This window comes from Leucoraja erinacea, chromosome 16 (genome assembly GCF_028641065.1).
Source record: "Leucoraja erinacea ecotype New England chromosome 16, Leri_hhj_1, whole genome shotgun sequence".
In the NCBI taxonomy this organism is placed as follows: Eukaryota; Metazoa; Chordata; class Chondrichthyes; order Rajiformes; family Rajidae; genus Leucoraja; species Leucoraja erinaceus.
In genome coordinates, this window is record NC_073392.1 from 44,022,568 (window position 1) to 44,039,146 (window position 16,579).

Below are 16,579 nucleotides of genomic sequence, written 5' to 3' on the forward strand. Positions count from 1 at the left end.
AGAGAGTAATGGTGGATGGTTGTTTGTCAGGTTGGAGGCCAGTGACTAGTGGGGTGCCACAGGGATTTGTGTTGGGTCCACTGTTGTTTGTCATGTACATCAATGATCTGGATGATGGTGTGGTAAATTGGATTAGTAAGTATACAGATGATACTAAGATAGGTGGGGTTGTGGATAATGAAGTAGATTTTCAAAGTCTACAGAGAGATTTATGCCAGTTGGAAGAGTGGGCTGAAAGATGGCAGATGGAGTTTAATGCTGATAAGTGTGAGGTGCTACATCTTGGCAGGACAAATCAAAATAGGACGTACATGGTAAATGGTAGGGAATTGAAGAATGCAGGTGAACAGAGGGATCTGGGAATAACTGCACAGTTCCTTGAAAGTGGAATCTCATGTAGATAGGGTGGTAAAGAAAGCTTTTGGTGTGCTGGCCTTTATAAATCAGAGCATTGAGTCTAGAAGTTGGGATGTAATGTTAAAATTGTACAAGGCATTGGTGTGGCCAATTTTGGAGTATGGTGTACAATTTTGGTCACCTAATTATAGGAAGGATGTCAACAAAATAGAGAGAATACAGAGGAGATTTACTAGAATGTTGCCTGGGTTTCAGCAACTAAGTTACAGAGAAAGGTTGAACAAGTTAGGGCTTTATTCTTTGGAGCGCAGAAGGTTAAGGGGGGACTTGATAGAGGTTTTTAAAATGATGAGAGGGATAGACAGAGTTGACATGGATAAGCTTTTCCCACTGAGTAGGGAAGATTCAAACAAGGGGACATGACTTGAGAATTAAGGGACAGAAGTTTAGGGGTAACATGAGGGGGAACTTCTTTACTCAGAGAGTGGTGGCTGTGTGGAATGAGCTTCCAGTGAAGGTGGTGGAGGCAGGTTCGTTTTTATCATTTAAAAATAAATTGGATAGTTATATGGACGGGAAAGGAATGGAGCGTTATGGTCTGAACGCAGGTGTATGGGACTAGGGGAGAATACGTGTTCGGCACGGACTAGAAGGGTCGAGATGGCCTGTTTCCGTGCTGTAATTGTTATATGGTTATATGTTTATGTCAAATTTTTATGTAGTTGTGTGTCTTGTTGCTTTTTTGGTATGACTATATGGCAACCAAATTCCTCGTATGCTGCAAAACATACTTCACTAATAAATTACGATCGTGATTATAATTATGATTAAACTCCAGCATTTTCTGAAGAATACTGACCAATAGACAATGAATGCAGGAGCAGGCCATATGGCCCTTCGAGCCAGCACCACCATTCAATGTGATCATGGCTGATCATCCCCAATCAGTACCCCGTTCTTGCCTTCTCCCCATATTCCCTGACTCCGCTATTTTTAAAAGCCCTATCTAGCTCCCTCTTGAAAGCATCTAGAGAATCTTCCTGCACCGCGTTCTGAGACAGAGAATTCCACAGACTCACCACTCTCTGTGAAATAAAATGTTTCCTCGCCTCCATTCTAAATGGCTCACTCCTTATTCTTAAACTGTGGCCCCTGGTTCTGGACTCCCTTAACATCGGAAACATGTTTCTTGCCTCTAGTGTGTCCAAACCCTTAACAATTTTATATGTTTCAATGAGATACCCACTCATCCTTCTAAACTCCAGAATGTACAAACCCAGCTGCTCCATTCTCTCGGCATATGACAGTCCCGCCATCCCGGGAATTAACCTTGTAAACCTACGCTGCACTCCCTCAATAGCAAGAATGTCCTTCCTCAAATTAGGGGACCAAAACTGCACACAATACTCCAGGTGTAGTCTCACCAGGGCTCTGTACAACTGCAGAAGGATCTCTTTGCTCCTATATTCGATTCCCCTTGTTATAAAGACCAGGACCATTTGGTCCTACAATCCCAAAACAATCACTGCCATTAAGCCTAAAATGGGCATTAGGCAATTTTAAATGGGTGGAACTCAGCACCTGTTTTGGGTGGCTATCAGTGTTGCTCACAAATTGTTGTGTTCAATGTAATTGAATATTTTAGCAGGTTCCATGGAGTACAGAATACATTGTTTAAACCAAGCAAGTATACCATTTAATCTTTAAAATAATCTTGGAAATGCTAGTATCTTGCCAGCTGCGAATAATATTTGATGGTCTGTTTCATAAATGTTTATCAGGATGTTGGAAAGAAAAGTCGTCTTCAAACTGTGAGCGGGATGGTTTGCTGCTTTCCTTCTGCTTTGTCCTGAAATTAAATGATTTGCAGTCCATACACTTGGGCCTTTTCGATCAGTATTTTCGCATCACTGGTGAGTCGCCCTTCTAACTTTAGCAATCTACCAGCTTCCTAGTAAATATTTGCTATTTATGTGGCTGTTTAATGAATCTTACATTAAGAATGTAATAACAGGAAACTTGTATTAGTAAACCTTGGATTTGTGGACATTATCTAGACAACCAACAAATTGTTGATGGATATTTTAATGCAGCTGCAAATCAATTTTAGTTTAATTTATTGTCACGTGTATCGAGGTGCATTGGTTCTAAGAACTTGTCTGACATGGTAACAAATTAATTCCTAATTTTGCTAACCTACAACTTGCCCTTTATACCTGGACCAGCTCTTTGAACACTTTCAAATTAGACCCACATCCCTGGGTCTTTCCTTATATCAATACCCTATAGAAAGTTAGGATATGATGATGTTCCTACAAATCTTGCTTTCGATTAGAGCTATTCCAATCATGTGTATGCTTCTTTATGAAGGAATTATTTCATAACTGAACAATGTTAGATCTCTCACTATCCTCCTTTTGCTCCAAGGAGAGTAATCTTAGCTTCTCTAATAAATAGTTTTCTCTACGCGTGCTACGTCATGTCATTTTGCAGCCTGTCCGGAAGCTGGTACATGCAATGGCATAAAAGCTGACCATCAGTCAAATTATTTTTGCTTTGTTTTTAATGTGGGTAGAATGGCTCCTTAATTATGTAGTTACTGTCAATTTTTTTTTTAAATTTACTATTGAAAATCTAAGCTCAGCCTTAAAGCAATGTGCTGTTTATTCCTTATATCACAATAATCCTGTTTAGATTTAATTAACATGTTAGAAGTGTGAGGTAGAACTTCACTATTACTAAAGGTGTTTTCTAAAATTAGGAAATAATGTATTCCCTCGCATAATTATGGCAAATCCTAGATTTAGCAAATTTTGTACAAACCTTCTAAAAAGATTGTTTTTAATTTTAATTAGAAATGCTCCATTCTACTTTTGTTATAGGTACATCTGCTGAACAAACAATTGCTTGCCTGACCAGGGACAGTTATACAACACATACGTTTGTTCAGCAGTTGATGGGTGTATTATCCTTGTTGGAACGAACACCTTCACCAGAGCCAGTAGAGCTAGACTTCTATACAGAATTTGGAAAGAAAAATACAGGTAACATTGCCATCACATTTTGGCTTGTTTACTTTTCTCAATTTGAGGTTCTACAATAAAGTCAGATTTTTTGTGGCGTGCCTTACTTGAAAATTACCATCAGGCTTATTTGGTTTTCTCGGTGCTTCTCTATTTTATCTGGTTTTATTTCTAATGCCTTACTGCACAACGTTTAGAAAGAAATATAAGTGGGCAGGCAATTGTTATTGTCAGAAGCATCAGTCAAGTGATGTCGTGCTCTTCTAGGTTTCTGATCATTACCAAAGTAATAGATTGCGTCAAGAATAAAGAATATTCAGTGTTTGAGTATGCTAAATAGTGCCTATTACCATGCATTTCAAATGTACTGAGAAAGACTGATTTGGATACATTGGATTTAATACCAAGACCTGAAGATAAAATACAGTTCAATCCAGTGAAGGTCCTAACCGAGACATCGGCTGTCCATTCCGTCCAAATATGCTGTTTGACCTACTGAGTTCCTCCAGCACTTTATTTTTGCTCACGATTCCAGCATCTCAGATTTCTTAGGTCCACAGTGCAATTTATTGCCACTATTAATATAATTAAATTTGTAAAGCTTTTAATTGATGGACTGATCAAATCTCCTAGGTGTATTACGTATGGAAAGGACACTTTATGTGGATGACATTGATTGTTTCAGATTAATTTGTCTTTTGTTGGCAATGGATATCATTAGTTAGGGTTGGTTCTACCAAAGCTGCTCGTGAGCCAATAGTGAATGCTTAACTAAGCCAATATTTTTCTCAGTGATGGGAGGGAAAATCTTGTTATCTGATACTTAGGGCATCACTAATAAGCAATTTGAATATGTTCTTTTATTCTGCACATTATGCTTTAACATGCTTCAACCTTGACATACCTTTTATAAATCTTCTTTGTTAATGGCTACAGCAGCATTATTCATACTAGTCTCTTCCTATTCTAAAAATTTGCAGTAGCTAGAATGCAAAAGTAGATTACTGAAAAATTCTCCGTTGGATCATAAGATACTACTTAATTCTAGTATGCACTGCGAGGAGCCTACATTTCAACAAAAAATAAAATAGTTACTTGGAGTTGAGGCCTACACTCAGGTGTGATCTGACTGAATAAGTGCACAGCAGACTTGCATGGCTTTTATAATCTACTACTGCCTCTTAATGTTCTATTTGCAAAACATAAATATCTGAAGGAATATTTTTAACACAAATGTATGTGTGTGTGTGTATATTTATCTATCTGAACAGGTCAAATGGAAAATTATGAAATTGTTCACTCCAGTCGAGTGAAGTTTATTTATCCCAGTGAAGAGGAGGTTGGTGATCTGACATTTATGATCGCAGAAAATGTTCAAGAACTAAATCTCCAGACATCCAACATCCTCTTGTATGTTTTGGCATTTCAAGTTGAGTCTCTGGAGAATTCTTTACACTCCTGCAAACCACCTCTGCAGCCCAAAACATTGATTTTGACAAGCTACAACATGCTTCTATTTGAAGAAGATTATGTCAGCTATCCATTACCAGAGTTTGCAAAAGAACCACCACAGAGAGACAAATACCAATTAACTGACACAAGGAGAATTCGTGATCTGGATCGAGTGCTCATGGGTTACCAGACCTATCCACAGGCCATCACATTTGTGTTTGATGATGTACAGAATCAAGATTTCATAGGTAATATGATGCTCGACCATTTTGAACATCCACTTAACGCCTGTTCTGCTGATAGAATAAATCACTGTGGCACCAACAATGAAGTTCAGTGGTGCCTCTTTGTAGCCAGTCCTGAGAGTCGTGAAAGGCTGATTGCATTGCTTGCTCGACAGTGGGAGCTGCTTTGCAGCAGAGAACTACCAGTTGAGCTTACAGGCTAATATTGTTGCCAAGCACGGCCTGCAAATTATAAACATTGTACTTATCATTAATGGTTATATGTACAGCACTCTTGGGGAACTTGTAAATATCATGGGAGTCAGACCAGTTGTTTCTTTGATGTCTAGGGCTTTTAAAAGTTTATTTTTTACATGAACATATACTTATACTGAAGCATCCTGCTATATTATGCAATGTAAACTGTACAGAAAAGGTCTTTATTGCATGTTACGCTTGTATGTATTGAAATATCAAATATAATGTTTGTATCTAATGGACAGCTTTCTCTCGTATGCTGCTATAATTTGAAATAAAGTTGTTGGTCTTAGATACTTTTTAAAAAAGAGGAACTTTACTGAAACTTAACTGTTTTTTTTAATATTATTACAATATTTTCTCTCCTGTAATTCTGTTTAACTTCATCTGTCCACTCTGTACTCCATCTGAACTGATAAATTAAATCAAAGGCATTCGGGTTGCTGTTATTGCCTGCAATGAACTGACATGTTGAAGGAGACTGCTGATTTCTCTGGCTGAAGTCATGGAACCTGCTTTGAACTTGACTTAATGTTTTAACTAACCAAAGCACTACTTTGGATGTGAGTGGGGGGGGGGGGGGGGGGGGGGGGGGGGGGGGGGGTGCTATGTTTTGTCAATTTGAAGGATGTAACTGAGTGCACTGCAGCTACGACTTGATTTATAAAGTTTTGGGTAATTTCTGGTAGTAATTTGCCACACAAAAGGCACTGGAATGTAGTTGCATGTCATCCTAAACAAACAGAATTATGCCTGAATCTTCGGTCATGTGGATTTTTCCAAATAATTTTCAATCACAACCAGCTCAGCAAGAATTTGCCTGACTCAGCTGGTTAGCTTACTTTCTAACAGAAGAATGTTTGCCTTTTGCTACATCAGGATGATAAACATCCCAACTTATTTTAAATGTTCTCACGGAATTCACTTCACTGTGTGGATTAGCTGATGATTTCTTCCTTTACTTTTAGGAACTTGAGTTATGCATGTTAAAATCTATCTTCCTGAGGTTGGTATGGTATAGTTGTATGCAAGCCATCCCTAGGTTACAAATGCCTCGCACATGGACATCTCTCTCTTTGTCTCTCTCATTCTATTATGCCATTCAGTAAAGCACAAAGTATGCACATTGTAGAGTGACCTTTATGTATTTTCCAACTTGCTGACAAAATGTAAATTTGTAGGCATCTGTAAAAATGGAACTGCTTGTTTCCTGGGGTAGTCTGTCATCTTAATAATTATGTAAAAGCACAAGGGCATTTGTAGAGGAATTCTGTTTCATTCTGTTCTATTCTATTCACACATTGTATATTGTTTGAATTGATTTATAAGATGTCCCACTTTCTATATACTGGACTATCTAAACATACTGTAAAAGCTAAAAAAGAACAAAATGGTGTGACTTTTTTGCAAACATCTGTGGAAATGGGGGCAAACAATATTTGCCAGTATAGCCGTTTCTCAAATATCAACTTTTGGGTCAACCACACTTTTGCCAGTTACTCATAAAGACCGAAGTCTTTATCTCTGAAGTTTAGTTTAGAGATACAGCGCGGAAACAGGCCCTTAGGCCCACCGCTTCTGCACCGACCAGCGATCCCCACACATTAATGCCACCTGCACACACTAGGACCAATTTATACTTATACTAAGCCAATTAATCTACAAATCTGTACGTCTTTGGAGTATGGGAGGAAACCGAAGATCTAGGATAAAACCCGTGGACATGGGGAGAACGTACAAACTCCGTACAGAGAGCACCCCCGTAGTCACGATCGAACCCGTCTCTCCGGCTCCACAGGTGCTGTAAGGCAGCAACTCTACTGCTGCGACCCCGTACCGCCCCTGAAACTCTGTACCAATTCTATTCTCTTAAAACTAGGGAAGGGGTATGAGGTTTAGTCAGGATCTGCAGAAGAACATTTTCATGTCGAGGTTGGTTAGAATCTGACCGAGTCCGGAGCGGGTGGAGCGGTGGAGGAGCGCTGCCGCTGCTGCTGCTGCTGCTGCTGCTGCTACCGGAGAGTCGGAGGCTCCAACGGCAGGTCTGTGGACGGCGGCGCCGGGAGCCCGCGGCTCCCTCGAGGGAGACCGCTTTTTGGGGCTCCTGCAACGGCGAATTCTCCCGCCCGAGTTGCGGGGTTGAAGAGCTCCTGGAGCGGGGCCTACATCACTGCCCCGCGCGGCTGGAATGGCCGCGGACTCTGCGAGCGCACACCGGGGGCTCCAACACCAAGACCCGGTATGCGACCTCGCACCACCCGGCGTGGCTTTAATGGCCGCGGGACAATCGCCATCGCCAGCCGGGGGCTATGACTTTGACTCTGACATCGGGGGGGGGGGAGTGCAGTGGAGAGATAAGTTTATTTGGCCTTCCATCACAGCTATGTGATGGATGTTTATGTAAAATGTAATTATGTTGTGTCTGGGGTCTATTTGTGTGTAATGTATGGCTGCAGAAACGGCATTTCGTTTGGACCTCCAGGGGTCCAAATGACAATTAAATTGACTCTCTTGACTCTTGACTCTTGAATCTCTGGTCAGTGTGGGCTCGATAGGCTGAAGGACCTGTTTCCATGCTGTATCTACTAAACTAAACAAATGTGCAATCCATGGCTTGAGTGGTGAGTAACATTCTCTAACATTTAGGTAGCTATCCGAGCACCTGAATCACCAAAGCATATTTGGCTACCGAGCGTGAGTAAACGCTGAAACCTGCTCGCTCCTCTATCTTGTCCGCGTTAATACAGTGGGTCTTAATCCTCCAGCACCTCCATTTTTTAAATTGTGTAACATAAATCCCTTCATGTTCTTTCACTACTTTCAGTCAAAGACATTTTCTCCATTCCTAACTCTGGTTCCTTGCTCTGTGGCTCAACATCCCACACGCACCCTTTAATTTGTTTAATCCCCATGCTGTGGCACTCTCTCCGTTAGTTCCGGTCTTTCACGCAAGACGCGCTGATCTCGCCGACGTTGGGGTCGTCCTTCCAATCTCATCATCATTGAATGCAGTTGGAATGGCTTGCCAACTACCCTCGGAACACTTAACTTATATGTTACTGTAAATACATCTTATTGGATTATAAATAAAGATGAATAACATAATTTAGATCTTAAAAATGTTACTAAAAGTGAATATATGTTTTGACTAACCTTGCATTTTTTTTTAATTTATCATACAGACTAATCCAGAATTGCATGTGACTATTCTAGCACCTCAGACCTTTACTTTCCAACCCCCCCTCACCACGTGTGTATATAACCATATAACAATTACAGCACGGAAACAGGCCATCTCGACCCTTCTAGTCTGTGCCGAACACGTATTCTCCCCTAGTCCCATATACCTGCGTTCAGACCATAACCCTCCATACCTTTCCCGTCCATATAACTATCCAATTTATTTTGAAATTATAAAAACAAACCTGCCTCCACCACCTTCACTGGAAGCTCATTCCACACAGCCACCACTCTCTGAGCCACCACTCTCATAATACAGACATATTGCAAGGAAAATGTCTGTAAATTGTTCATTATCCACATACCTATTCCTTTATTTCCTTGTCCCACCCTATTCAACCTTCAAGGCCTTTAAACCTGCAAATATTGGGTGCAAATGTCACCAGGTGGAAAATACTGAAATAGTCAGCAAGTCAGTCTTACAGCATAGAAACAGGCCCTTCGGCCCAACATGTCCCATCTACACTTGTCCCACCTGCCTGCATTTGGGCCTTATCCCTCTAAACCTGTCCTCTCCATGTACCTGTCTAAATGTTTGGTAAATGTTGCAAGAGTGCCTGCCTCAACTACCTCCTCTGGAACCCGTTCCATACATCTACTGTCCTTTACATGAAAACGTTACCCTTCAGATTCCTATTCAATCTTTCCCCCCTCACCTTAAACCTGTCCTCTAGTTCTCAATTCCCCTACTGTGGGCACAAGACCCTGCGTCTACCCAATCTATTCCTCATGATTTTATACACCTCTATAAGATCACCCCTCATCCTCTGCACTCCAAGTAATAGAGTACCAGCCTGCACAACCCCTCCCTATAGCTCAAGCCCTTGAGTCCTGGCAACATCCTTGTAAATCTTCTTTGCATCCTTGCCAGCTTAACATCTTTTCTATAAATTGACGCCCAAAACTGAACATAATGCTCTAAATGCAGCCTCACCAATGTCTTATACAGCTGCAACATGACCTCCCAACTTCTGTACTCAATGCTTTGACTGATGAAGTCAATGTGCCTAAATACAGCACCTCACATTTCTCTATATTAAATTCCATCAACCATTCCTCAGCCCACCTGCCCAACCGATCAAGATCCTGCTGCCGTTTTTGACAACCATGTCACAATCTACAATATCACCCACTTTTGTGTCCTATGCAAACTTGCTAATCATACCATGTACATGTTATGCAGCATTTTGAGAATAAATACATGAAATGATTCGGGTTGAACTAGTCCCAAAGCGACTGACTTCAAATAGGTAATGAAAAGGATGGGTGTGATGTTAATAAAGAGGACTTGGAGAAAGTTTAGTAATAAAATATAATTCCCTACTAACAAAAGAAAATTAATCAGAAATTGCTTTGACAAATCTAAATATTTCAAACCATAAATGGATATCCATTTGAAGTTGCATAAAGAATGGTGGGAGTGATGGATTAATAGCTGCTAACAAAATGTTCTTTGGATGACTTCATGTTTGAAGTTTCCAGTGCTCCCTTCCCCCCCCCCCCGACTTCCCCATTTCAAGTCGTATATGGGGGGGGGAGGGAGGGGGTGGAAGATCTAAAATAATTTAAATGTCAGATTCTATAGTACTGGCTTATGAGTACGCCCAGTAAATCAACCACTTCATTACCAAGCATGTTGCTACAGATTGCTTGACCGAAAAGCATCCCCACCCATTCACTCTAGTTAAGTTGGCTGTGTATTTTACATATTTATTTATCTCTCACGAGGATGACATTTTCAAATGCAATTTCACAACTTTTGCCGATTGATGCCAAATTTATGGCTGCCTCCAGGTGTATTTAATTCTTTAGTATGAATTAACTATTTAAATATGCATAGTTATGCTGATATACAGTCAGTACAAGGCAAATGAAACAATTGTAAAGCTATATACATTTTGTTGTCCCAGTTTCTTGGTAAAGATTCTATTGATTCCTCTCATTTTTACTATCTAACGGCTTTCAGCAGTCTTTTTTGTTTCTTGATGCTGTTTAACTGAGTTGGGCTGATGTTAAGGATCTCGTCCTGCCTTTTGCTGTTTGATGACATGAACTGTTGTGTAAAGTCACGCCGTTTATATCCTGGAATGCCAATCACTCCAGTTTCTGCATCCCAAACAAACCCAGTCACTCGGATCAGGTACTTGTAGCTCGTGTATGACCATCCTGGGCAATGAATGTCAGGCCTGTTTGTTCTTACTATTGTGTAGTTGCAGCCAACACGGACCCTTTCACATCCAATTGGCCAAGCCGAAGGCCTCATTGGTCTGTAAGAAACAATAGATCAAGTATTTAAAAATATGATTTGCAAATAACACACTAGTCCTCATTTATTAATTCTGAATTAAATCCCACCTGACAAAAAATAAGGTCGTAAGTGATAGCAGTAGAATTAGGCCATTCAGCCCATCAAGTCTACTCCACCATTGAATCATGTCTGATCTATCTCCCTCCTAACCCCATTCTCCTGCCTTCTCCCCATAACATCTGACACGTATTAATTAAGAAAGAGTGCCTTTTAAATGAAGATATGCAGAAATGTTAAAAATATTCATTGTCTGCGGAAGGGCCCTGACCCGAAACACCACCTATCCATGTTTTTCCAGAGATGCTGCCTGACCTACTGCGTTACTCTAGCACTTTGTGTCTTTATTTGTAAACCAGCATCTGCAGTTCTCTGAACAAATTCACAATGTTGATTAAAGTGTATATTTTAGTTTGGTATCTAGTGCCTGTAATATAATTTAGTTGGCTGCAGTGGGGCAAAAAAAAGGGAATTAATTCTAAAGTCTATACCACACCGTTGGTTTTGTAATGCAGATATTGTGTATTTTTCCTGTTGGCTCAATTAGTGGCAATAAAGCGCCAAATACCTCAAAATTCTTCCCTCCATCTTCTCTTTTGATTCATGCACAATTGATCAAAAGCCCATGACTTTCAAAAAGCTTTCTGGCATGAAATAGGAACATGAACTACACTAATGGAACCTGCTCTGTAATTCAATGAGATCAAGCAGTTCAAATCAAGATCTTATATTTATGTATCTGTACCTTTATAATCCTCCATCTTGCAGTCTTGCCCCCCCCACCCCATGATGGAAACTGAGTATACGTCCCATTTACTTGATCCTCCCAGTTATCTGGACTACACTTCCCATCCTGGCTCTTGCAAAGATGCCATCTCCTATCAATCTCTCTCATCTGCTCCCAAGAGGAGGCTCTTGTAAACATGGGGTTTCTCCCCAGCTGTGAAAGATGGATCCCTCACCCATGTCTTCCCTGTCCCACAGTTCTGTTTTTAACTCTCCTTCCCCCTCCGCAGACAGAGCTGGGATGGTTCCCCTATTTGTTAACTTTCACCACGCCAGCCTCCACATTCAACTCCTCATTCTCCTACATTCCTGCCACCTTCAACATGATCCCACACCTGTCTATATAGACTACTCCCTTTGCAGTTCCTTGGTTCACTCATCCCTTCCCACCCAAACCACCTCCTCGCCAGATACTTTCTCCTGCATCTGCAGGAGAAGTTCCACCTGTTCTTACACCTCCCTTGCATTCATTCAATACAATACAATTTATTGTCATTTGAACCTGAAATAAAGTTCAAACGAAATTTGGTTTCTGCAGTCATACAACAAGAAAAGAACCAAGACAGACAACCAACACAATTTACACAAAGATCCATCACAGTGAATCTCCTCCTCACTGTGATGGAAGGCAAAGTCTTGTCTCTCCCCTGTGTTCCATTCTTCACCCGATGTTATTCTCCCATTCTTCACCCGGCGGGCGATGGCAAGTCCGGCGGCCGTTAAGGCCGCGCCGGGCGATGTAAGGCTCCGCTCCGGGTCTTAATGTTAAAGCCCCCGGCGGGCGAGGCCAAGTCCCGCGACCGTTAAAGCCGCCGCGCTATGTAAGGCCCCGCTCCGGGTCGTTTTCAACCCCGCAATTCGGGCGGGAGAAGTTGCCGTTACAGGAGCTCCGAAAAGCCTTCTCCCACCAGGGACCCGCGTGCTCCCGATGTCACCGTCCACTGGAGCCTCCGAAGCTCTGATGTCGGGTCACAGCCGCGCGCCACCACAGCTCTCCACGCTCCAAAGCCGGCCAGCCCCATGATGGTGAGTCCACAGGCTCTGCGACTGGAGCCCCCAGGTTGTTCTGGTTGGAGGCCGCTACACGGTGCTAGGCCCCAACGACAAAGGAGACCCGACAGGGAAAAGGTCAGGTCCCCCGTACAGGGAAGAGAGTTAAAAGTTTCCCCCACCCCCCACATGTACACAGCTTATAAACAATATAAAAACCACAACAACTATACATTCAGCGGGACAAAAATTAAAAAAAGACAAGACGGACTGCAGAGGCTACTGCAACGTCGGTCTCATCGCCCCCGGGACCCCAGCAGCCCTTCCAGGTGAGGCAGAAATTCACATGCAACTCCTGAACCCCATCTAATATATTTGGTGCTCCTGATGTCTTTCTTTACACTGGCAAGACTAATGCCCCTGTCCCACTTAGGAAACCTCTGGAGACTTTGCGCCCCACCCAAGGTTTCCGTGCGGTTCCCGGAGGTTTTTGTCAGTCTCCCTACCTGCTTCCACTACCTGCAACCTCCAGCAACCACCTGCAACCTCCGGGAACCACACGGAAACCTTGGGTGGGGCGCAAATACTCCAGAGGTTTCCGTTCAGATTTCCTAAGTGGGACAAAGGCAGAAGCGACCGTTTTCATGGCCTGCTAGATCTCCTGGTTGCTAACCATTTTAACACCCCTTTGCATTCTGTTCTTTCACTCCTGGGCCTCCTCCATTGCCACATGTAAACTGGAGGAACATCACCTAGTATTCCTGCTTGGATAACGCTCAGCCCAATGGTATGAATAATGAATTCTACAACTTTAAGTACCAACCCAAATCATTACCCACCTCTTTCACTCTCTCTGTTGCCTGCGGCCCACCTGAATGTGCACCCATTTCTCCCATTATCTCACCCCCCCCCCCCTGTTCTTTCCCCTTCCACATCTCTTTACATTCACATTTCACTCCTCTCCTTATCCGACAGCTTATTGTTATCTTCATCCATGGCTTTTGTCCACCCATCTGCCAATGAAAGCCCCTGTCACCTGCATCCACCTATCACTTAAGATAGACACAAAATGCTGGAGTAATTCAGCGGGACAGGCAGCATCTCCGGATTGAAGGAATGGGTGACGTTTCGGGTTGAGACCCTTCTTCAGAGTCTGAAGAAGCTGGAAATGGAGAACTAGATGCTGTGAATGAAGAGCTCCAAGAAATTAGTATTGGTAAGTTATTTGTACTGGAGAAACGAATGGACTGAAAGGCAATGTTTCCTCGCGATCAGTAACAACACGATATACAGTAGACAATTAAAAATAAAACATGATCATTTAAACATGTGAAGAATGAAATAAAGTACCAGAGCAAAAGGAGGCTACAGACTTGGCTGTTGGGTAGAGCTACTGCTCGTGGGGAAAAAAAGCTGTTTTTAAGTCTGTGGCTGTGACAGTCCTGAGTCGATATTATAGACAAACAGGTTGTCACACATGAATGCATTTTGGAGGTAAGGAGTCCCACAGATTGGAAGGTAGCAAATGTAACTCCACTGAGGCGTCTTGACAGGTGGATGTGGAGAGGATGTTTTCTTTTGTTGGAGAATCTAGAGTTGGTGGCTGACAATTCAATACATTAAGGGTCATTACTCAGATTCAGATTCAATTTTAATTGTCAGTGTACAGTACAGAGACAACGAAATGCATTTAGCATCTCCCTTGAAGAGCGACATAGCAAACGATTTGAATAAAAAATAAATAATAAGTGTCCGGGGGGGGGGGGGGGTGATTGGCAGTCACCGAGGTACGTTGTTTAGTAGAGTGACAGCCGCCGGAAAGAAGCTGTTCCTCGACCTGCTGGTTCGGCAACGGAGAGACCTGTAGCGCCTCCCGGATGGTAGGAGGGGTAAACAGTCCATGGTTGGGGTGAGAGCAGTCCTTGGCGATGCTGAGCGCCCTCCGCAGACAGCGCTTGCTTTGGACAGACTCAATGGAGGGGAGCGTGGAACCGGTGATGCGTTGGGCAATTTTCACCACCCTCTGCAGTGCCTTCCGGTCGGAGACAGAGCAGTTGCCATACCATACTGTGATGCAGTTGGTAAGGATGCTCTCGATGGTGCAGCGGTAGAAGTTCACCAGGATCTGAGGAGACAGATGGACCTTCTTCAGTCTCCTCAGGAAGAAGAGACGCTGATGAGCCTTCTTGATCAGAGTAGAGGTATTGTGGGTCCAAGAGAGGTCATCGGAGATGTTGACTCCCAGGAACCTGAAGCTAGAAACACGTTCCACCTCCGTCCCGTTAATGTGGATGGGGTGTGCGTGCCACCTCTGGACTTCCTGAAGTCTACAATGAGCTCCTTGGTCTTCTTGGAGTTAAGGGCCAGGTTGTTGTCAGCGCACCATGCTGCTAAGTGCTGGACCTCCTCCCTGTAGGCCAGCTCATCGTTGTTGCTGATGAGGCTAATCACCGTTGTATCATCTGCATACTTGATGATGGTGTTAGTACCATGTACAGGTGTGCAGTCATAGGTGAAGAGGGAGTAGAGGAGGGGGCTCAGCACACAGCCCTGAGGAACGCCGGTGTTCAGGGTGAGGGTTGAAGAGGTGTGCTTGTCTAACCTCACAGACTGGGGTCTGTTGGTTAGAAAGTCCAGTATCCAGTTGCAGAGGGAGGGGTCGATGCCCAGGTTACCGAGTTTGGTGATCAGTTTTGATGGAATAATGGTGTTGAATGCTGAGCTGTAATCGATGAACAGCATTCTTACATAAGTGTCTCTGTTGTCAAGGCGGGAGAGGGCGGAGTGAAGTGCCGTTGAGATGGCATCCTCCGTACTCCTGTTCTTGCGATAGGCAAACTGATAGGGATCCAGTGTGGGGGGTAGGCAGCTTTTGAGGTGTGCCAGGACCAGCCTCTCGAAGCACTTGGTGATGATGGGGGTAAGTGCAACTGGGCGGAAGTCCAGGTTTACATACAAGGTTTCATTTAAATGCACCAAGTCTCTTGCTCAGAGTAGGTGAATCGAGGGCCAGAGGACATAAGTTACAGATTGCCTATTTAAGTCAATGAGGTAAAGTACTTTTGCACAGAGGATCATGTGTCTTTGGGACTTTATTTCTCACTGATCACTTTGGTATTGTGATTTATTGAGTTTTCCTTCCTTCACGCAGACCCCACTATCCCAACTCTCCCCATTTGTCGGAAGATTTGCAAAAAGTAATATTTGACCTTAGAAGAAATGTTGTCACCTGGATTTTACACTTCAACACTAGTTCAACCTGGTTAGCATTTAAAATGTTACTCACGTTTCACATTCTTGGAAGAGATCTTTGCCCAGTTGCAAGCAGCGGCAGATTTTACAACCCAGTGATGGTGGCTCGTGCCACTGATTCCCCACCAGATTTGGTGTACATTGCGCTGAAGAGAATTACAAATCCCAGATATTATAACTTTGCATTAACATGGAATAACAGAACATTGCACAAATACATTAAGGGTCATTGCATACAAGGTTTCATTTAAATGCACCAAGTCTCTTGCTCAGAGTAGGTGAATCGAGGACCAGAGGACATAAGTTTCACTTTACGCTTTGAAGGGAAAAAAAAAAGGAATCTGAGAGATATATTTTTCACACAAAGGGTGGTTGGTGGATGGAACAAGCTGCCAGAGGAGATAGTTGAGGCTGGGACTATCCAAACATTTAAAAGACAGCTGGACAGTTACATGGATAGGACAGGTTTGGAGGGATATGGACCAAACTCGGGCAGGTGGGACTAGTGTAGCTGGGACATGTCGGCATGTATCACTCCATGACCAACTTGGACAGTGCAATTTTACAGGAATTTGATCAAATTTTAAGAACATTTTGTTACAACAAGTTGCCACTCAACTGGAAATAACACAATTACCATGAATACATTAAAGATCGATTATTTTTCATTAACCACCTCTTACTCTATCATG

The 16,579-nt window shown here is 42.7% G+C and overlaps 1 protein-coding gene across 1 annotated transcript in view; it reads left to right on the top strand.

The window, feature by feature from the left end:
- Positions 1–5,780, top strand: part of nisch (nischarin) — a 62,686-nt gene extending 56,906 nt beyond the window's left edge. The window contains exons 19-21 of the mRNA XM_055648280.1: positions 2,139–2,270; positions 3,240–3,401; positions 4,652–5,780. Coding sequence (XP_055504255.1) covers positions 2,139–2,270; positions 3,240–3,401; positions 4,652–5,280 — 923 coding nt within the window. The 3' untranslated portion in view covers positions 5,281–5,780. The remainder of the gene's footprint in view (positions 1–2,138; positions 2,271–3,239; positions 3,402–4,651) is intronic.
- Positions 5,781–16,579: the final 10,799 nt, after the last annotated feature.